The 23,599-nt window shown below is 43.1% G+C and overlaps 1 protein-coding gene and 1 non-coding gene across 2 annotated transcripts in view; both read left to right on the plus strand.

The window, feature by feature from the left end:
* Positions 1-4,117: 4,117 nt before the first annotated feature.
* Positions 4,118-23,599, plus strand: part of FAM83B (family with sequence similarity 83 member B) — a 42,396-nt gene continuing 22,914 nt past the window's right edge. The window contains exon 1 of the mRNA XM_056856411.1: positions 4,118-4,591. Within this exon, the coding sequence (XP_056712389.1) occupies positions 4,148-4,591 (444 nt within the window). The 5' untranslated portion in view covers positions 4,118-4,147. The remainder of the gene's footprint in view (positions 4,592-23,599) is intronic.
* TRNAS-GGA (transfer RNA serine (anticodon GGA)) lies at positions 23,458-23,529 on the plus strand. Its single transcript has one exon. It is a non-coding gene; the product is annotated as a tRNA-Ser (tRNA).

A 23,599-nucleotide genomic window follows, 5' to 3' on the forward strand; every position in this document is an offset into this window, starting at 1 on the left:
ACCATACTGGCTCGCTGCCAGAGGATGTAGTGATGGCCATAGGCATAGACAGCTTTAAAAGGAGATTGGATAGATTCATGGAGGAGAGGTCTAAGGGAAGGAGGGGCCCAGGAGCTGATGAGGGGCACCAACAGCTGGCAGGTTGTGGGCTGCAGTGGTGGCCGCCCAGCTTGTAGAAATTATCTCTTCACTCAGAGGACACTCTTCTTCTCCATACATATAAAAATCCTACTACAGAGGCAAAAATGTGCAGCAACCTACCTTTGCTTGTGAAAGTTGTAGGGCCAAGCCGGGGGAGGGGGGGATGCAGGAAGGCCATTTGGCTTTGACCCCAATCTCAAAGGGGGGCTCAAATTTAAATGTTTGTTATTTCTATTGTTTGTTTGTTTGGAGTTTGATAAGTTTTGGAACTATTTTTTATAGCCGTCTCTATCAGACCAAAAATATGAGCCATTTTCTCAGCTTAGAGCTGCAACTGCTGGACCCAGCTTCTCTGGACCTCTGAGAGGTCCTAGGAAGTCCCACAGAAGTCCATACTCATAGCAACAGGATGATTAATGCTATTTTGGATTTATCACAGCACTGCCTGGTTCTCCAACATAAGGGTTGTAGCAGGGGTAAGCAACCCCTGGCACACATGCTGACAGCAGCTCACCAGGGCATTCTGCACCCGGGGCAGATCTCCACTCCTCTCAAGTAGCAAAGCTGCCAGCAGGGCTGCTGGAGCCAGCAGTGCAGGAGAAGGCAAGAGGCATGGCTTATGCCCGTTCTCACCTCCCAGTTCTGCACAGTGACCAGCTGAGTCGAAGAGTAATCTTTGAGATGTTGACATCTGTGCTGGGGCTTAGCTAGCACCAACTGTTGTCCCGCCAAGTACAACCTTCATCTCCTCCCCTTCTTTTGTGTGCAGGCACACCAACATCTTCACAGGTAGACAATGATTTTTTTTTTTTTGGTACTTGGGCTGAAAAAGGATGCCAGATCTCTGTTAGAGGGCAGTTCATAAAACAAATACTATGAAAAAACTGGAAACTAATTTTACTTCAAGATTAACTCTAATAGACAACCGTATATTCTACTCTTCCTTTCCAAACTAGTTCATTTTCTTGTGAGAACACTATGTCTTTTTTCTGTGATGACTTTCCCCTGAAAGAATAAGTTTTGATTAAAAATAACACTGAAAGGGAAAGGTTGCAGCTTTTGAGAACAGGCAGGGTGGATACCTGTTGTCACCTTGCTGATTCAGTGACTTATCCAAGGTGTGGGAGAGAAAAAAATGTGAACAGTAGGTCTATTAATTAGTCATACTAGTGATGTAGGCAGATCCTGGATGCAAGCAGAAAATGGATTAGATAAGCATGGGAAAAATAGATAACAAGAAGAGTACAATTATCTCAGGGAGGCGAGTTATGTACATAACCCGTGTGTGTACAAGACGTGAGAAAGAAGTGGGGTTGAAAAGAATTTCAGAATTTTTTTCTTTCCACTGTTTTAAAAAGATATTTTAACAACAGAGGTGTTATAAATTATCAGGAACCAACATATACTCTGATGCATACCTATTCTCTCCAGGATCAGAGGAGCATGCTGAATATATTAGGTGCTGTGGAACACAGGCAGGATGGTGCTGCTGCAGTTGTCTTGTTTGTGGGCTTCCTAGAGGCACCTGGTTGGCCACTGTGTGAACAGACTGCTGGACGTGATGGGCCTTGGTCTGATCCAGCATGGCTTTTCTTATGTTCTTATGATGCTTAGAGTATTCTAGCAACGTAAATCCTAGTAAATTCTCCCAGGAACTCACAAGCTTCAGAACTGTTGTTGAGGGTAGCCCACACGGAGTGCAGTTATAGCATATGAACAGTGGACTCATCTGGATCTGAAAGGAAATGCTATAATCTTATCATTGGAACAGTTGCTGAGAAACGGTTCTGGCCTTTGCTTCTACCTGGGCATTCAGGAGCACTCAAGAATGCAAGACCGAGTGACTAGTGAGTGTTATTCACGATCAGTGAGTGTGGTCCCCATATCCCTCCCTTAACATGTAATAGCAGCTACCAGTCACCATTACTCTAGTCTTTTTTCCCCAATTGTGTTTTAAATGAATTGAGTCTTATCTCCATCCACATCTTAAAAGTATCAAAAGCATTAAGGAACTGGGATCTGAGAACTCCAAACGTCTATGTGATACCACCCAGCAGCTTCACTGAAGTCTGCCAGGAAAAAAAAAAAGATTGGAATGGGAATAAAACTGAAACTGGTTTTACTGATACTTTTATTTCTTTGTTATGTGTTTACTTTTGGAAAGTTTGAACACATGAAGCTGCCTTATACTGAATCAGACCCGTGGTCCATCAAAGTCAGTATTGTCTACTCAGACAGGCAGCGGCTCTCCAGGGTCTCAGGCAGAGGTCTTTCATATCACCTGCTTGCCTAGTCCCTTTAACTGGAGATGCTGGGGATTGAACCTGGGACCCTCTGCATGCCAAGCAGAGGCTCTACCACTGAGCCACGGCCCCTCCCCCTTTTTTAACTTATCCCGCTTTTACCACACACACACCCCGGTGTTTGCATCCAGGGTGGCGCTTCTACACCCCAGGAACCTGCCACCCTCAAACCTCACAACCCTTAAGCTCACAACCCTTAAGCTCACCACCCTTCCTGCACTCTGCCTCCCCCCCCCTTTTTAAATTTTATACTGATTTGAAGTTACTGGCAAATCAGGTTTGGTTTAAAATGCAGAAATAAATAAAGGGGTGGACCCAAGGAGCCTTCCTCCAGCCTAAGGAGCCTTTCCTCCAACTTAAGTGGCTCTTCCTCCAACAGAAGCGATACTTAAGTTGGAGGAAGTCTCTTTAGGCTAGAGGAAGGCTTCAAATTTTGCTCGGCGAAGTAGTAGGATGGGGGTAGGATTCACCTAACTGTATATAAGTAACTGTGGGAATATCACTGGAGGATGACAAGAATCCCCCTTTTGCCATTTCCTGGCCTCTCTTTTGCCACAAGTACTCTAGAACGGTCCCTTGAATATCATGGTGCACAGCTGTGCCATTAGAATTTCAAGAGAAACACTATTAAAGGCCACCATGTGGTCAGATGGGCGCAGTAGCCCTTATCATTTTCCGTGGTGAAATTGGCGATCGAGGGCACGTGCAGTCTTAGACTATACTCCACCCAAAACTGGATGAGCAGAGATCTGAAAAGAGGATAATACCTTTGTGCGTCAGGAAATGTAGGTGATTGCTCAATTTGCAGTCTCACTGAGGGAGCAACACACAGACTTCCACCCCCTTGCTTATATATTGTTTCTACCCTCAATGAAAAATGTCTTCAATACCTAGTATACTGCTTTTTAGTAATGTCAGCGCAGCAACAATTCACACATTGTATTTCTCCATATGATCACGTAACCAGGTTACCAGCCATGGACTACATCAAAGGTGCCTTTGCTTTGCCTTTGTACAGATGTCATGTTTTCCCCTCACACAATGAGGGGTTTGTAAATTCCATATGTCACTCGAGATGCAGCCCTTGATGCCTTATGGTGTTATTGGGGGGGGGCTGCAAAAAACAGGGAGAGGGTAGAAAAGCTCTTCCCTGGGCAGGCCTAATACAAGTCTTGGACTTGCAACTGTTAGTTGTTTTCACCCCTCCATTCTCATTCTGGAGGTGGGCCCATGGAGCGCTGTGTAGCTGTTCTGGAACAAGTAGTGTGGAGAACGTAAACCATCCTTGCTTGACATTTTATTTACATGGTGCTGGTAAGTTCATCTGAGCAATCATTTCATTAAAGGATTGCCCGTGTGTTTGGAAGAGGCTATTAGTAAAAGACTCAAGCGGCTAGACAGTCACTGTTTTCCCATGTATAAAATCCGTATTTGACTCATAAATTCTATGATTATATCTATTTCCATTTAGGCCTTTGTACCCTGCTTTCCTTTTCACTGAAGATTCAGCGACTAATAGACTAATGAATGAATGCAAAGCTTTCTTACCCATTAAAAGGCTATTGGTAAAACCTTTGTTTCTCCACTGTGTGCTAGTTTAAAATATCATTACAAATATGCTGACTGTTTTCTGTTCCTGTTTTAGATCTATTTCACAGCGCATGAATGGAAGCTTAAGAAGAATTACCGTTAAATAACCGAAAATGGAAACCTCATCTCTCCTGTCGTCATTACATGACGAATGCAAACCAGACAGCTATCTTGAACCGCACTATAAGGAATGGTACAGGCTTGCTATCGATGCTTTAATTGAAGGTGGTTTGGAGGCTTACCAAGAATTTCTTGCCAAGGAACGATGCTCAGAATTTCTAGCAGATGATGAGATTAATTACATACTGAACACTGTTCAGAAAGTCCCCCAAAACACAGTGTACGCACCTGACAACACAGCTGATGATGCCTCTTCCTCAGGAACTTACTGGCCCATGGAATCGGACGTGGAAGCTCCTAATCTAGACTTGGGTTGGCCCTATGTCATGCCTGGAATATCTGGCGGTACAAATATTGAGCTGCTGTTCCATCCCCCGCGAGTACAACCTTTTACAATAAAGGAAACTGTGAGGAAGATGGTAAAAGATGCAAGAAAGGTAAATATTTGTATAATTTATGAAGCTCGCTGATAATAAATGAGGAACACTTTGACTTCACAGGGAAAGTTCAGGATTTATTTTCATGCCAATGGTTGTCACAATAGAGTCTCTGAAACAATTGTATCCTTTTGCGAGAGAATCATAAGAATGCACAACTTTCAGAAATTTTTCTAGTTTTCATTGTTGCAACAATGAGCTGGAAGTATAAAAGACCAATACACACAGAGGCAAGCACAAGAAGAAATCCAATTTCCCTATTTCCTTGACCTTTTCCAAACTGTTTTTAGTCTCATTGTTATTGATGGTGGTAAGCGTGTACTTCAAAAGCAATTAAGTCTGATTGAAGCGTGGAACAGATTTGGAAGATTTTATACCATAGTGGAAGTATCTTTGTATTTGTGGTTAGTAGGATCCAGCTTAGTGTTTTTAAATCTGCATTAGCTGGGGGAAAGTGGGTCATTTTGGTGATAGAGTTTCCATGGGATTGTTTCTTTCCTTATGGAAGAATCAGAGCCCCCCTCCCATTTCTTGTTTATTATTGCAATAATACACCTCAATTTTTTTTTTAAAAAAAGCCACAGTATCCTAAATTTGTTTTATTATAAGATGAGGAAAATAAATGACCAAAAATGGTTTGCTTTATAACCTATCTCCTCATGCATGGTGTTAAATCACATTAAATTATATTGGGCATAATAAGTATACCCTATAAAAGAGACATATGCTTAAAGCACAGAAACAGGATTGACTAGGTGTCATTTTTGATGCTCCTGGTCTTAAGGAAGCATGGATATATACTAGCCTGCGATGGGGTAGGATTTCATCTTTGCAAGCAAGTCAACCTGTGCTCTGTGGGGCTGGTCTTTCAATCCCACACCCCATGATAGCTATAAGAATGGTACGGTGCAATCGTAAGCAGAGCTTTGTCCATTGAAGTATCCTTCTTCATCCACTAAAGCAGGGGTGGGGAACCTTTTTTCCGCCAAGGGCCATTTGGATATTTATAACATCGTTCGCGGGCCATACAAAACTATCAACTTAAAAATTAGCCAACCAAGCCCCAAGCAGGCAGCTGCCCCAGATGACACCCCCCCCCCGTACAGGCAAGCAGGCAGGCATCCAACCTGTGGCACAGGATAGTCTGTTGCACCAGCCGGGTGTAGCTGTCCAGCAGTATGCCGGAGTTGCTCCTGCTCCGCATGGTTGGGGCCGGATTCTACAGCCGGCTCCTGCTACCTCCGCCTGCAGGGATGAAATGAGGACACACTGGCTAAGAACACCCCCCCCTGCGCGCATTCTGGCTCTGCCCCCTTTAACCCCTCCATTGTTGCCACTTCCGCCCCCAGCCCTCTTGTAGTACAGAGGGAGTACGTTTCTCCTTGGCCTGGGTGGGAAAGGGTTAGCACAGTTTCTTGGGCGGTCCTAGAAGCTCCATAGCTAAGAACTCTTCTGCAAGGGAGAAAAAGGGTTCCTTTTCTCGGCAAAACAAACTCACATCTGCCTTGAATAGAGGCTATTCCTGTCCGTGGGAGGGGGCGGATCACCAGTCCTTCTGAACTAGGGATCTGCCAGGACCCATGAAGGGCCAGACCAAATGATTTTGCAGGCCTTAAACGGCCCCCGGCCTGACGTTCCCCACCCCTGCACTAAAGGTACAAATGGACATTACCGCAATCTCCTATTATTTAAAGGCTTTTTGACAGCCCTTCCCTCACTGATTTTGTGGTACAGTGTGGACCTGAGGTGGGAGTGAATACCACATATTTAACTTCCTTTGTTGACAATAGTATATGCACAAATATTAATTTCTGTGGAGTAACAGGAATAAGTTTCCTTGTACTGCTACCATGAGAGTAGTCCAATATTGGTACAGTAGCTGATAACTGTAATGTAATGGACAAGAGTGAAGGCCTTACTTCTGGGGGAAACATTTTGGAGTGGCTAATCCCTATGTGTAACTGCTTTCCTGAGATTCCTGTAAATTCCATGGAAGTGGTGAAATTGATTCAACATAAATTCCAGTCTAGTCAATTTAACTACTAAACCTCACCAGCAAATTAAAAGGAAGTATAGAACCTTTAAATTCATTCATAATTGCTCCAGGCAAAGAGGAACCATCATGGACAGTATCCATTAAATGCCTAGGACTCCATACACAGTAACAGCAGCTTCTCACAGTTCTGGAGCAGAGATCAGCATGAAGTTCTGCACAAACCTATAAATAAAATCATTTTTAGCCATATGACCCATTTTCCCAATGGTGATCTACAGTAATGAAACATGTATTGCGTGTGTGTGTGTGTGTGTGTGTGTGTGTGCCGTCAAGTCACAGCTGATTTATGGCGACCTCGTAGGGTTTTCAAGGCAAGAGGCGTTCAGAGGTGGTTTGCCCTTGCCTGCCTCTGCGTGGGCTGAGAGAGTTCTGAGAGAATTGTGACTGGCCCAAGGTCATCCAGCAGGCTTCATGTATTGTAGGCAGTGGGTGGGATATCCACAACATTGCCATGTTTTTGAAAAATTTAATAGCTGTACACAGCATTAGGCTGCAGTCCTATGCATGCATACTTGGGGGGGGGGGGAAACAGCTCAGAATTCAGTGGAACGTCTAAGTAACTTCATAGGATTGAACTGCATGGTACCTTGGAATGTTGTTGGACTGCATGTTACCTTGGAATGCCTTCATTGTTGTTGTTTCCCCCCTTTTATCTTGGAAGGGCATCTCAGAAAGTGTGAAAACCTGGATTCAAATATTTCTTTCTTTTGACCTCCTTCTGAAACAGTTTGGATTATGAGATAGAATCAAGGGGTTAAGTAATTTCAGGTCCAGCATTATAACCTTTTGGTCACATATAGCAAGTTTTTCTCTTTCCTAGTCCAATGGTTATTTTATCTAAGAACTAGAGTTGCAGTGATTACTTACAACCTTCAAGATCAGCATGAAGCTTTCTTGCATTTTTGTCCAATGTGACATCAGTGACTTATCAACGAAAGCTTCTTTCCCTGTTGATCCCTAATACCATATGTGCAATGTGAACATTTGTGTTAGTCTGAAAGCTAGAAGTTACTATTACTTGGACATTGTGCCATTTGCACTATGTAATAAATGCAGAAGCACTGGGGTTTGGTTGAAATATATTGGCCAAATGGCACGGCAAACAAGAGACCCATGATTAGTTTTAAATCAAACGAATCCAGGTGGGACTGCAGATTTGATCTAGAGAGCACAGAGGGAAGGGCCGTTTAACACTTTTGTTTTCTGGACAAAAGGAAAAGCAGATGAAAGAGAACATGAACATAAGAAAGGCCCTGCTGGATCAGACCAAGGCCCATCAAGTCCAGCAGTCTGTTCACACAGTGGCCAACCAAATGCCTCTAGGAAGCCCACAAAGAAGACGACTGCAGCAGCAGCATCCTGCCTGTGTTCCACCACACCCAAAATAATAGGCATGCTCCTCTGATACTAGAGAGAATAGGTATGCAGCATGTCTAGTATCCATTCTAACTAACAGCCATGAATACCCCTTTCTTCCATGAATATGTCCACTCTCCTCTTAAAGCCCTCCAAGCTGGCAGCCATCACCACATCCTGGGGCAGGGAGTTCCACAATTTAACTATGCATTGTGTGAAAAAATACTTCCTTTTATCTGTTTTGAATCTCTGTTTTTATCTGTTTTGAAGAGGGTGTTTTGATGGGGGGGATAGCACAAGAAGAAAGGATTGATCACCTCTTCCAGCCATGCCACTGCTCTGATCAAATTCACATTTTAATTCTTTAAAACAGTGTTTCCCAACTCATGGGTTGGGGCCCAAAAGTGGGTCATGAAGCCTCTGCAAGTGGGTTGCAGGCCAGCCCCCCCTAATGGATGCCGTGCCCTTTCCATCACTCTCTTTTGTATCTTGGAGACCAAGATCTGACCCTGGAAACAGCATCTTCCATGTCATACATTAGTTGGTATTTCTTCTTCACTGTATGTACATGTTGATCAAGTAAAACATGTCCTGATGGTCACTACAGTGAGTGAGAAGGTTGGGGATTAGAAGAAGTAATGGAGAAGAAGAGAGTAGTCAAAGGCTGTGTATGTCGGAATGCCACTTGCTTGGGGATCGTAGTGGGGTTAGCTGCACCCTTTGCGCAGTGTTTGTTGGTTTCTCAAAAACATCTGGTTAGCCACTAGGAAATGGAATGCTGAACTAGGTGGGTGCCAAGGTCATAGTTTGCCTATGGCACCAAAATCCTTGGGCCAACCCTAGATATGCCATATCAAGTAAATTTAGACTTTGCTGCTGTTACCGCCACTTCATACAATGAGCTCTATAGAAAGATCTGTCAGATTCAGTAAGAGTTCTTTGCTAGTGAGATTCTAGGTGTCCAGGCCAGTTCCCACCCTTTTCAGTGTGGTGACCCACAAGTCCAGATTTACTTGATAGGGTTACTTCTCTACTATTACAGCATCAAGTAGTTCACATTTGTCCTAATTGTTCAAAGTAGCTCAGAAATTGCTGATGCTTAAATCTGAACCTCTAATGTCCCAGGAACAGACAATTAGTTGTGATACTTTTGCCAAGTTTTCTGCTGATAAAATATCGAAATATGCTCTGATCTAGATGCCAGTTATAACATAGGTACACCAGAAGAAAGGCCTAGTAGACCGCCTGGGCTATTTATGGAGCATTTTGACCCAGTTTCCATGGTGGATGTGGACAAGATCCTGGGATCTGTGAAAGCCTCTATTTGTACCCTGGATCTTTGCTAATCCTGGCTGGTAAAATCATGTGAGGACCACATCAACAAACCCTTATTATCTATTATAAATCAGTCACTAGCTCAGAGCACCTCCCCTCGGCCACTCAAAGAGGTGGTTATTGTCCACTATTTTAAAAACCATCCCTACAGAAAAACAATATGGCCAGTTATCACCCAAACTTTAATCTACCCTTTCTGGTCAAAGGGATTGAGAGAGCAGTAGCAAGCCAAGCAAGCCAAGTCTTCTTGGATAACTCATCTGCCCTAGACCCTTTCCAGTCTGGCTTCAGGCCAGGCTCTGAGGCAGAGACAGCCCTGCTAGCTTTAGTTGAAGACCTCCATCTGAGTGTAGACAAAGGCCAAGCCTCCCTGTTGCTCTTATTGGATTTATCTGAAGTCTTCGATACAGTAGATTATGTCAGCTTGTTGAGGCACCTGCAGGCAACTGTAGGTATCGGGATATGTGTTGAACTGGTTCAAATAATTCCTCATGGATTGGACTCAAGGGGTTGCTATTGGAAACCAGTTGTCATCCATGTGGGACCTAACGTGGGGTTCCACAGGGTGCAATTCTTTCCCCTGTTCTTTTCAACTGGGGAGGGCAAGTTATAAGACTAATAAAATAAATAAATAATTAAAATAAAGCCCTTAGGACAAATAATTCATAGCTTTGGGGTTGGTTGTCATCAATATGCTGATGATACTCAGCTGTATATATCCTTATCCAAATCTCCTGGCGGTAGAGGTCATGACTCAGTGCCTGGCCATGGTGGTTAACTGGATAAAAGTGAATAAATTGAAACTAAGCCCTGAAAAGGCAGAGGTAATGCTGGTTGGGAGGGAGAAAGTCTTCAAGGACATTGTTCTCCCCACTTTTGATGGAGTTCAACTGATTCTTGCTGACGCAGTTAAAAGCCTTGGGGTCATACTGGATCCAGCTTTATTACTGGAGAAGCAAGTTAATGCAGCTGCAAAGAGGCTTTCTACCAACTCAGCCTAGCTTGTAAGATGACCCCTTACCTTGATACAGCTGACCTGGCCACCTGGATCCACACCACTGTAACATCGAGACTAGACTACTGTAATGCACTGTACATTGGTCTCCCTTTAAAATCAACATGGACACTCCAACTGGTCCAGAATGCTGCAGCCCGGCTATTAATGGAAACTAGTTGAAGTATGCATATTAGTCCCTTTCTGAAGATGTTTCATTGGCTGCCCATCTGTTACCAGGCTCAGTTCAAGGTATTGGCTATCACATACAAAGCCCTTCATGGCCTTGGCCCCTCTTATATACTGGACTGCCTCTCTCCTTATGCTCCACCATGACAACTTTGCTCAAGTCAGCAGGGGCTTCTGCAGGTGCCAAACTGCAAATGAGCAAAATCAGCAACTGCCCGTACACATGTTTTCTCTGTTGTGGCTCCCACTCTCCTGGCATTCTGCAAACTGTGCAAAACTGAACTATTCAAGAGGGCTTTTCTGCACAGGTAATAGGGTTGTACTGCACAAAATGGTTTTACAAACTTGCTTGGATAAATGATTAAGGACTGTGGTCTATACTGCTGTGTTTAGCTTATTGTAAGTAGGATCATAGTTATGTAATATCTGTACCACTTTAATGTGTCATGTGAATATTTATGCTATGCTTCAGTTCTTTCTAGTGGTTTCAGACGTCTAAAATCCTAATACATTAGTTATTGAGTGTCACATTTTTTTAATTGTACTGGCGCCCTCTATGTAGTCTGCCTTGACTCCCTGTGAGAAAGGCACACTATAAATAACGTAAATAAATTTTAAAAGCTGTTGCTTTAAAAGGTGCTTTTGAACAGAAAGAGGAAAAGACTAGTCAAGACATTGTCTCCCAATGTGTAGTTTGGGCCCAGTAATTTTGCTCATTTTCTCTTTGACCAACACAGCAGGAATACAGTGAGGAATGCCAGTAAGTCTTGGAACTTTCCCAGCTCTTAATATAACCACAGAGATGTGGGCATATCGAACTTCTGTGCATAGACATTTGTATTTAAAAACTCTTAATTACTGGAATAAATACTCATGTGTCCCAAAGTCCAGTCTTAAACCACAGAATAGCATGTATAGAAGAATTTAATATCCCACCTTGGTCTGATATGGTCATATTTTTATTACGTAATGTTATAATAAAAATAGATAAGCAATAACTGTGCAATGTTCAGCAAACAACATTTTATGGCAAACCAAATGTCACAACCCAGCCCACTCTCCACTCATTCACAGCAATAAAGTGCCTATTGCTTTCAGAATCTACCTGAGCTGAAGTGCAGACACTGCTATATTTCAGAAGGAATACAGGTGATCAAGGTTTTGGTGGGGATGGGAATGATGCTTACATTCAGTCCTCTTCCCACCTGCCAGACATTGAGCCAGGATATTCAGAGTGTGTGCTTCTCCATCACCCCTTCCAACATCCTTTTTCACATGGCAAAATCAATTATAGGACGAACTAAAAATTGAAACCTGTTTCTGGTTCCCTTGCAGCAATGTGGCATCTGTTCGGCCTGGAGTAGCATATATGGAAAATTCAGAATCAATTGTTTCTTATTGCAATGAGAACTGAAACCTGTCAGTTATTCCTGCTTGGAGCCATAGCTACCATGTCTTTGTATTTTGATAGGTATAGATCCCCTGCCCTCTATTCCCCCCTGCTCTAGATTCACTTTTTCAAGCCCTGCAGACCACTGGTCAGTGTAGTTTCTGATCCTTTAAGTACAACAACTGTGGGTTTTTGGCAGCCTGCTTTGTTTCACTGTAGGAATGGTTCCACCTAATTTCCATTTAAACTACCTGGACCGTCTTAACAGTCCTAAGCTCAGGAAAGTCTTTATGCAGGCTAGGACTAATTCATTGCCTTCAGCGATCCTTCGTGGCAGATTCGTGAAAACGCCTTACACTGAAAGGGTCTGTGGATGTGGTGCAGGATGTCCTGACTCCCTGTCTCATATTCTTGGCAATCTTTATGATTCCCCAAGAGGAAACCTGATAAAACCTATAGTTTTGAACTTATCATCAAATAGTACGACAATACTTTACAAACTATTAGCTGATAAGGATCCTGAGATAACCAAAAACGTGGCAAAATGTTTGACGATAGTAGTCAACCGATGGGAATCTAGTCGGACGTAGAATCACAACATTAAGGAATGATTTATTTTAATTTTATTTTACTCTCTTTTATCCTTTTATATACTGCAGATTGTACTATGCCAATAAAGGTATTTGAAATTTGAAATTCTGTAGGAATGGCCCATCCTGAAGGAGAACTCCATTCTCCATATAGTGTCTGGGGACTAGAAGTGTATTTTTGCTTCATGTGTGATCAGACACCCCTTCCCCAATATAATTGGTGCCATCTAATGGTGAGGACTTTCCAGCTACGGCGCATGTGTGCTCAGGTATAATATTACCAAGAGATATGTGCGTTTAAATACAAGATCCAAAAGAGAGATTTATTCTACTGTAATATTTATTAAAATATTTTGTCCTGCTTTTCTCTTGCAAAGCAAGACTCCATAGAAGCTTAAAGGTAAAAGGTAAAGGTCCCCTGTGCAAGCACTGGATCATTCCTGACCCATGGGGTGACATCACATCCCGACGTTTACTAGGCAGACTTTGTGTACGGGGTGGTTTGCCAGTGCCTTCCCCAGTCATCTTCCCTTTACCCCCAGCAAGCTGGGTACCCATAGCAGCTTACGAAAGAATAAAATGAGCAACAATCTAAAATCATAATACTTCATTTAATGTATACCCTGCCTTTTTGCCTAGCAGGGACCCAAAGTTGCTTACATCATTCTCTTCACCTCTGTTTTATCCACACAACAACATGATAAGGTGGGTTAGGCTAAGAGTTAATGACTGGCCTAATGTCACCCAGAAAGCTCCTATGGTAGAGTGGAGACTCCAGCCAGTTCACCCCTGATTGCTCCCTTGGCTTGATTTCCAATTGGCTGTTGGCATGCCAGTTAATCAGACAGGAAGAAAGCTTCCCCTGGCATTTGAGGGAAAAAAACCACATCAGATGAGGAGCAAGGCAAAAGAGCTTATGCTGCTGCTTCCCTTCTCCATCAATGGGAAGAGTCAGTCCTGGGATAATCAGTCCCTTTTTATAGCAGCTTCATTCATAGATGAGGGTTTATTAGAAAAAGACGGGTGCCCCAAACCTGACGTGGTTATTTTTGTTTTAAAAAAAGCAGACTAGCAGATCAGTTCTAAGCAGATATACCCTTCTGAGCCCATTCACATCAATGGACTTAGAAGGGGTTAACTCTACTTGGGATTGCTCAGCAACAACTGAATTAGGTATCCATTTTAGCAAACTAATATCAAAAAACAGTTTCTTCTTTCAAATGCTGAGAGACAGGGCGGCATTTCTGGAATTGCCATCTTTTCAGCTGCCCTCTCTTATCAAACGTTTGTAACGGCAGTGGCTTGGTCTGTGACAATTAAGGTGTGGTAACAGTGCTGTAAAAACCTGCACCTGCTGACTTTTGCAAACACAAAGGCAATCCAGACCAGGGAGTGTCTGTCCCCATCCCTCCGGACAGCTTGCAGTCCTCATTGGCAGTGTGTAAGGTTGCCAGTATCTTGAGCCTGTAGAATACATTTTGGTTGCCTGTAGAAAATGGTGGTGTGCTTTTTCTGAAGCCATGACAGGACTTAAAAAGAAATACAATTTTATATGATTTAATTAGGGCTGTCAATTCAGTTCGTCTTGAACCGAAAAACAGCCGAATTTTCCCTAATTCGGCGGTTTTTAGTTCGGGACGAACCAAACTCAAAAAAGGCGGGAAAACAGGGAGCCGAATTCAGCGAGTTTCGGGCGTTCGCGAATAAATTCAGCAAATTCGGGGTTTGGGGCAGCACCAGAGGGGCGGGGGGGGTCTTTAAACCCCTCTGCGCTGCCTGCGCAGACAGCGCAGAGGGGCTTGACAACCCACCGCCCGCCTTCCCTGGAGTCCTGGGAAGAGGGGCGGGGGGTTGTCAAGCCCCTCAGCCCCCCCACGCCTTCATGGGGCTTCCATGAAGGCGTGCGGGGGGGGGCTCTTTAAAGACCCGGTCGAATTTTCCCCCGAACTCCAGATCTCGCGCCGAATTTCACGAATCCGAAGCGGGGGAGTTCGGACTTCAGCACGTCCCGAATTAAAAAGGGGCGAATTTTGCCGAAGCCGAACTTTAACGAATTTTTTTCAACAGCCCTAGATTTAACCTGACAGAGCTGCAAGCATACAAAGCTATGCAAAATATAGCTTTGCATGCTTTCTTTAAACTCGTTAGACTCAATTGAGTAGATCTAAGAGTCAGCAATATTATCTATAAGGGGGAAACCATCATGGTTCTTTTTGATGAAATAGGGGGATAAGCCTGTCTGCTTTTGTTGTTTTCCTTCTTTAGCCTTTGCCCAAGGGTAACATTGTATTTATTAAAAATATTCGTAAATGGAACCTTTTTTCAGCAAAGTGAGACCCAAAGCGAATAGCAATAAAGATTTTTAGAAAAACAAGAATAAAAATACAACTTCCAAAGCAAAATGACAGCAAAAATTCAAATAACCACTCTCTCTATATTCAAGACATGCATTTTCCAAAGTCTTGTACATACTGAACCCTGACCTGGATGGCAAAGGTTAGCCATATCGCATCAGAACTCAGAAGCTTAGAAGGGTCAGCTCTGGTTACTCTTTGGATGGGAGACCACCAAGGAAGCTTGCGGTTGCTCTGTAGAGGCAGAAAATGGCAAACCACCTCTGTTTGTCTCTTGTCTTGAAAACCCTACAGAGTCACCATAAGTTGACTGAGAATTGATGGCCCTTTCCACCCCCAGCGTATACTGGAATTAACTGAAAAGTGAAATTCTGCATTTGTATTAAAAGGAGTGTTTGTACCCAAAAGGAAACTGGGATGGGTAGGGAAAGTGTCTTCTCACATTTTTAACAGTACTCTTTGTCAGCAGTTTTGAATCTTTTTAAAGCTTAGACCAAAACTGTGGTGATAAATTCTGCTCATGGCAATGCCTCTGTTAGGTACTGATATCCCTTTTTTGTGTGGGAGAGACAATCTAGCTTCTATCACTTCCACCCTTCCTGGTGAGTAAGGCACTCCTGCTTGACTCCCAAGACTACTGGTTAAATCCTTGCAGTGCCTGCTGCCTTACATTGCAATTACTGTGAAAGTGTTATTGCTGTGAGTAGTTTACTATCATGTGTTTCTGCAGTATACTTAGAACCATAGCCTTCTCACTCCTCCAAAGCTGTGCGATAATTCTAAGATGATCCTGTGCCTAAACATGCCCCACTCACTTCACCTTCCAAACGCCGCAAAACTTTACAAAGTTAACCCTTATCTCTTATACTTAACCTTATCCCAAATTAATAGTCTCCTTCCTCCTGCAACTCAGAGCAAAACATTGCACAGAGCCCCATCTGGTTTCCCAGTGGCCTCTCTCATTTTGCATATAAAGGAAGGTGTGGCGAAGTAGAGAAAACTAGCTAGAAGCAAATCATACAATTCGTATTTAGAATTAAGCTTTCTGGGAAGATGCTAGAAATGTCTTTCTTTAAGTTTCAGCCCCCTTCCCTGGGTCTCTGGGTTTTCTTCTTGGAATGGGATTCATCCTGCCTCTAAGGTACATCCCATGCTTTTGCCTCCAGCATCCCTCCAGCCTGCCATTTCACACACGGATAAGGCTCATTGTTAATAATGGATTATGTAGGATAATTTTTTTTTCTACTGTAGACCTTCTCGGCACTTAAATACAGCAGGACGGTCTATTGCAGAATGAATGGATTTGGAATGCATCAGAGTACAGCCTTTAACAATAGGTAACTGGGGCAGAGGAGTAATCACTAGTATAAGAATAGGAGCATTACAAGCATATTCCTATTTTTAACTGAAATGCTCAAGAATATGTGGAAGAATCAGGTATTTTCCTCACACTCTGGATGTTGATACTGATAATTCACAGGTGTTTGCCAACAATCACCCTCCCTTTCACAGAGTACTGCTCATCTTTCAGCATACACAGTGAGATCCAATGAGATCCAAAGCAAAGTTACACCCATCTAACTCTATTGAAGTCAATGGTCTTAAAAAGGTGCAGCTTTGATTAGGATGGCACTGTTCGTCAACTGTGCAGATCCTATGCAGAGGTACTCCAGTCTAGTAACCGAAATAAATGGGGTCATACTGGAGTAAGTACTTAGGATTGCACTATAAATCAAGAGCAGTACCTAAATATTTATGTTGTCAAATAACATATCTCCTTCTTAAAACTGCCCTTCTCAAAACTTTGCTCAAAACTGCCCGGTCATCTGGTGGCTAAATATTTTACTTAGTAACAAATAAATTTAGTCTCTGTCCTTTGGCTTCTGTTGTACATTTTGGTAATATTAGGTAGCAGATTCTGATATAGCTGTCTCACAGAGACACACACAGATGCACTCTTGGGTAATTAGTGTTTATCAGTGTGCAGCTGAAATGTTCTGGTCCTTTAAGCAGGAATGATTCACTAGTTTCTCTGTCTGGAATGTTCAGTTTGAATGTTTTTGAAGATGAAGAGAGTAAGCAGAAAGCTCATAAACACTGACCTTCTACTCTTATCAGAAAAGCAATTAAGGCCTAACCTGAAGAATCTGGCAATGTGTCTTAAGCCTTGGCTTTTCCCAAGCTTGAGCCCTCAATTTCATGTCTTCGGTGATTTGTGTAATAGGATTAAACTATATTATTAAACAGGGAAAATATGCATGACAGTGTCCTGGAATGGTGTGAAAAAATGGACTTGTAATACAGGATGGCTTATTTATTAATAATTAAGAACCCAGCAATACATCTGTTTAGCAGCTGGCAAGTGTGTGAAATGATTGGCAAAGTTTACTATCATTAAAGGAATGCTGGTGGTAATATTTGTTTATACTGAAATATATAGATAGCCATATCCCTTGTGCTTAATGATGTTTATTTTCTCATGTGTTTATGCTTGCAAATACCCTGACCTGGATGGCCCAGGCTAGCCTGATCTCGTCAGATCTCAGAAGCTAAGAAGGGTCAGCCCTGGTTAGAATTTGGATGGGAGACCACCAAGGAATACCAAGGTTGCTGTGCAGAGGAAGGCACTCTGTAGTCTCTTGCCATGAAAACCCCAAAAGGGGTCGCCATAAGTCGGCTACGACTTGATGGCACTTTACACACACACACACACATTATGCTTGCAAAAACTTTCTGATGTAGGCCCTGCTCTTCTTTTGCTTGGGTTGCTGTTGGCTTCCTCTGTGACAAATTACTATATTCTTGATTTCTAAACCCCCCTTTAACCTAAGAGTGGTTCATGCACTCAGACTGGTCTGAATCTGAGATGGAACAGAATGGTCTAATATTATGTTGTGCTTTGCTGCTAACATAAAGTTTCTTCTTTGGGCACTATATCTTGGCCTTTTGCAGATACAAGGGCAGCATCTGTTGGCACAAATGGATTTTAGGTTGTGGAGAATAAGCTGGCCCTCTAGTACATTATACATCTAATTCTGAACCAGTACCTTTGCTATTAGAGAGCCCTGTGGCACAGAGTGGTAAGCTGCAGTACTGCATGAGCTCTGCTCATGACCTGAGTTCGATCCCGACAGAAGTCAGTTTCAGGTAGCCTGTTCAAGGTTGACTCAGCCTTCCATCCTTCCGAGGTCGGTAAAATGAGTACCTGACTTGCTGGGGGGAAAGTGTAGATGACTGGGGAAGGCAATGGGAACACACACACACCCCGGTAAACATAGTCTGCCTAGTAAACGTCAGGATGTGACATCACCCCATGGGTCAGTAATGAGCCAGTGCTTGACTTTTACCCTTTTTACCTTGGCTATTACACTTGGGGTCAGGAATGGAGTGGGAGGATGTTTTTACAAACTTAGATCAGCCCCATAGTTTGCATAAAATAAATAAATAAAAAATTAAATACCAGTGGGGGGTGGGGAAGAGATCTTGTAGAGCTTAAACCATGAGATCTTGGCCACAATTTTCACGAGCCAGGAAGGTGAGAGAGGTGGTGCTGGCACTGTGAGGGGAGGAACGAGAGTTCCCCTTACCCACTGTCACCACGTGAGTCAGGCAGACGGAGATGGTGATGTTGCAAGGGGGTGAGCACGAACAATGGGAGCCAGTCTCCACCCCCTGCCATATTAGCCATTCAGGCGGAGGAGGTGGTGCTGCAGGCAAGCAGTGGAGGGGAAGAGGAACCCAACACAGTTCTGTTCAGCAAATGGCATTGTTGACCCATATGGATAAGGGCATGCAGTTCTGGCATGCGTCTATCCCTCTTCTGTTCTACATTCTGACTCACTAATTCTATGATTCTGTGTGTACTTGTCCTATGATAGTATATGATATCGAAGATAAGGAATGGTGTGGATACGACACTTCATAGCAAAGTAAGCAACAAGACAGGTCCTTGCTGAAAGCTGTTTGTAATCTAATCACATTGCAAACAAAACAATTAATGGTCTTGTAATATAATTAATCCTCTGTATCCCTAGCTTGTCACTTGTCCCAGTATTTACGGCCATATGGTGCATCAATTTATTCAGTTACAAAATTGTCAAATTATTCCCAGAAACAGATGCGGGAAACAAAGTTAATGATATTGTCTTTTTTACAGCTTTTAAAAAAATGAATATTCAAAATGAATATTTTTAATAATATGGATAATACACAACTAAGGGAAAATTTTCACTTGATGCCAAAGTTGCATAATTATAACTCTAGATATATAATTTTGTCTATAAAAAACAGCTGCAGAAGAGAACCCAGTTGGGATTGGGGCCACAGCACTATGGAATGTTGATTTACATTTCCCCACGTACCATTTCTCCACGTATCATTAACTCCCAACAGGAGAAAAAAGGCTTTTGCCTATATCCCCCCCCCCACACACACACACACCTTACTGGGTGCCTAAAGCAGCTGAGGAATGGAGGAATTGGTTCCTTGAAACTGAAATGGGGGGCATGGGAGAGAGTTAAACCCTCCTTTCCTAATGCTGTGGCCTGATCCATCTCCTCCCCCCCAGTAACACATCTAGAGTTCCAGTTATACCTCTAATGTAAATTAGTTCAATGTCACAAAATATAACTGATGAAATTATCCAGCACTATCATTCTTATTCTTCAGAAAAGAAGTCAATTTGTTATCAAGCACAAAATTGATATCATCATGAAATTCAATTGTATTTTTAAGTTAATCATTTTAAGTTAATTAAAATTGAATAGTTATCAAAATGGTTACTTGCTCTGGCATAAAAATCTGCAGAGAAATGTGAGTAAACTATATGAGCACAGATACAAATTCTCCATTTGAATATAAAGAACAGAACTCCAACATGGAGAAACTGGTTGCGCTTTACCAGACCTGGGCAGGGGAAAGGACCCAGGCTATAATCCTGTTATTAGGATATAGTCTATTCATCTATTCGATTTTTTATCGTACCTTTCCTTGAGGAAGCTCAAGATTTTTCTCTCCAATATCCCTCCAATGTTTTCTCTCCAATGTTTTATTCCTACAACAGCCCTGCAAGACAGGTTAGGTTAGGTTTATGGATGACTGCTGACCCAAGGTCACCCAGCAAGCTTCATGGTGGAATGGGAATTTAAACCTGGTCTCCCCTGTTCTAATCCAACACTTCAGTCACTATACCATACTGGCTTCCTTTATATGTCATTTCAAGACAATTAAAACAAAACAATTTATTTCATGATTCATGAGATAGTATCATTTATGATTCTGAAAAGAATATGTGTTAAAAGTTTGTACTGGGACCAGCCAAGTGAAGAATCTTTTTCCTTGCTGCCTTGTTCTGTTCCGTACTGTGGTGCACATAGAATTCCCATGCTCCAACCTACCCGACTTCCTTTTGTAGGATCGTTTCCCCATGTTTACAGACCTGAGCATTGGTAAAGATGGAATGGATAATTATGCAAGCTTGTTTCTTAAAAGGGGATAATGCTGTCCATCTGTTTGGTATTTTGTTCAGGCTCAGGCCAATATTGCTAGCCCTCAGTTATTTAATTCTTTTTACAAATTGCTATTTAGAGGAAGCTTTTCAGTAGGGAAGACATCTGTTTTTGCAGATAAAATTACATTATCAAATACAAAGCGTGCAGAATAAACAAGCTGTATGAAAATTATACACATGTGCCCTCTGGAATGTAATTAAAAGAATTTATGCATGTTCTGTTCCATGTGACAGTAACAGTGCAGTCCTAAGGGGGAGGGGTAAAAGGGGGTTGGATGTGGCATGACCCCAGCGCTGGCGTAGATGCCACTTGCGCTGGCTAAATGGGTGTTGACGCCAGCACAGGGCCACTTATGCCGGTACCGAGGAGCGGCACGGCAGCGCCACGCATGGGTGCTGGTGTGACTGTGGTGGCAGCATATCTCCGGCACTGGCTCACGCTGGTGCCAAAGGGGGGCATTCCTGGGAGCGGGGCTGACTCCCTGAGTCCTTTCACCCTAGGAACACCCCCTTTGTCTGGCACAAACTTGCACCTGCAAAAATGGTGGTGCAGCCCTGTGGAACTGCATAGAGCATTTTCACGAGACTTGGGGAAGATTTCATTTTCACCTTGCAACCACGGCTTAGCAAGCCACTCAAGAGGTGACTCCGCTGCTCAGTGGCTGTGTCGCGCCTCAGCTACCTTCTCCCTTTGGATTGCACTGCCCCGCATTCAGTGATATCAAGCACCTATCAATGTGGCATATGCCAATAACTCCATTACAGTGCCTGTTATATATGAAAATAGATAACCCTCGAGATTCATTTATGCACACATTTATTTGTATCTCTTATTAGCTAATTGAACCTCCCTTGCATTTATAAAGTGAGAATGAATACATCTCAGTACTGGGTGATAGAACTGATTGCACAAAGAAGAATGGCTCAAAGAACAATAAGGAAGTGTTTAGATTGCCTAGTGTTGCAAGGAGTTGTACTCTGGAGGCCAAAACAGGTGCGGTTTTGGAAATCCGTAGTCTCCCAACGTTTTGCCTTTCACTTGCTAGCACTCACAACACCCACCCCAAATTGGAGTACAGCAGTGATGACAATAGAGGAAGAAGGGTGGGGGAATCATCCTTTTCACCAACAAAGTTTTCCTGATCTGCACAGAGCATAAGTAACCCATTTGAAGCCGATATTAGACATGCAAAGGAAAACGTAAGGTACCTATGTGATGCCTGATTTTTGGCTGGGACACTCAGGGAAGACAGAGCTCTGAGGTCTGGAGGACCATGTGCTAGCCCCAAGCGCTGAAGAAGACTTCCAGGTAATGGAAGTCAGTAGAGACTTCTAATATCCTAAGCTTGAGCCTGACCTATATTCCAACATCTAATAGGGCTTGTATAGAGAGAGGGATAGGGGAATTGCGTTTCTCTTAGTTCTTTTGAATCCCTTACTCAATCTGTGGCTGTGCTAAAAGTATTCTTGGAAACATTTTACTTTTAATAAATACTTTTTAGCTTCGAATGCTGACTGCAGTTCTCTGTACCACATACACCACCCCCAGCTTGGAACAAGCTATTGTAGAATGGGGGGAGTGGCTAGGAGGTAGGAAGGCTAGTAACTGGCAAACAGCTATTTCTCCAGTGGCAACCCCAGGTAGCATCTCGTCCCCTTGGTGCCCAGAAGTGGGGTAAGCGGGAGACACTGAGGCAAGGCCTCAGGATTTGAAAGGGATGCTTGGGGGGACCCTGACCCCCGCCCCAGTGGGCAAGTCCTACAACGGTTAGGAGGAGGCAGCGGTTACCCAAAAAGAGAGAGAGGCAACCCACTCCAGGAGAGGTTGAGAATCCCTGGGAGAGGGCAGGAGTGGAATAGGGCCTACGAGTCTGAGCAGGCCCATTCGGCCACATTTTCCAATGCCCTATAGCTTTCAGGAAACAGTTTAGATCAGAAAAGTGGTGCTGAAAGGAAAACGTTAGCTCCCTGCCATGGCCCCAATCCAAGGCTGTATTAATTGCTATGATCTGTTTTCCCTAAATAAGTTAATAATATGCCCCCAAGTGTGAATAGCATGAGAGATACCCTTGGACTCCACTGCATTTAACATTAATTGCCACCCCACAGCAATTCTATACAGCATATGTCGAGACCACGTGCAGAAACTTCATGCTTACATGCTTAGAGGTAAATGAGTTATTTAGTGTCAAGGATTAAGTCTAGGGCAGTAGCCTCACAAGTCATGGTTACAAGTAAAACCAGTCCTGGAAGTTTCTTCCACTGCATGCTGCCCTTCCAACAAATGCAGTTTAATGTGTCTGCCTTTTCCTATCCAGCTGCTGCAACCTTTTCAAGGCATGTGATTTTTCGTAAAGCCAGCCAGGTATATGAGTTAAAGATGCTGAATACCTGTTGATCCATATTCAGGGTAAACCTCAAAAATCCTGGGCCCTTGGTGCCCATTTCAGAAAATGGTGGGTAATTGGTATACACTATGATTTTCCAAGGAGTTGTTAGATAAGGTCATCTAATCTGATCATTGCAGACATGTTTTGATTGCTATAAATCACGTCTTAGATGTATGGTTGGTTATAAGCTAACACTAAGTAGTGTGAAATCCTTTCCTCTGGTAAAACACAATGCTTACAGGTGCACCTTTCCCCTCCTCCATTTCCATGTTGTAGAGGTGCATGGCACCTTGGGTAAAAACACTACCCTACCCTGGTAGCAAGCAGAAGCTCTCCATAGGTTCATGCATGAAGGCAGTTACTGTTGGGCTGAATTGTCATGGGAAAGCCTCACAGGAGCAGTCTGAATATTGCCATTAGATTTATATCCAGTGTTGCCACTGTATCTAGGTCCCTGTGAAGCATACCTGTCACCTGCCACACCAAATCCACACCTAGACTCTCTCACTTGTAGAAGATAAAGGCACGTGTGCAAGAACCTTGCAGAAAGCAGTACCTCTGGACTGTTTTGCACATTACTGCTGAAGTGGGTATTTGTTAAAAGATTTAGCATGTACGTGTTTCTTCCCTCTACAGAGTATACGTGTTTTCTTTTTTTTATTTATTGAAAATACCTACTGGCCATCTTTCTTTCTTAAGGTGAGGGGCTGTGGCTCAGAGGTAGAGCATTTGCTTGGAATGCAGAAGGTCCCAGGTTCAATCCCTGGCATCTCCAGTTAATCAGACCAGACAGTAGGTGATGTGAAAGACCTCTGCCTGAGACCCTGGAGAGAAGAAGAAGAAGA

The sequence above is a fragment of the Euleptes europaea genome, chromosome 10 (assembly GCF_029931775.1).
Source record: "Euleptes europaea isolate rEulEur1 chromosome 10, rEulEur1.hap1, whole genome shotgun sequence".
Taxonomy (NCBI): Eukaryota; Metazoa; Chordata; class Lepidosauria; order Squamata; family Sphaerodactylidae; genus Euleptes; species Euleptes europaea.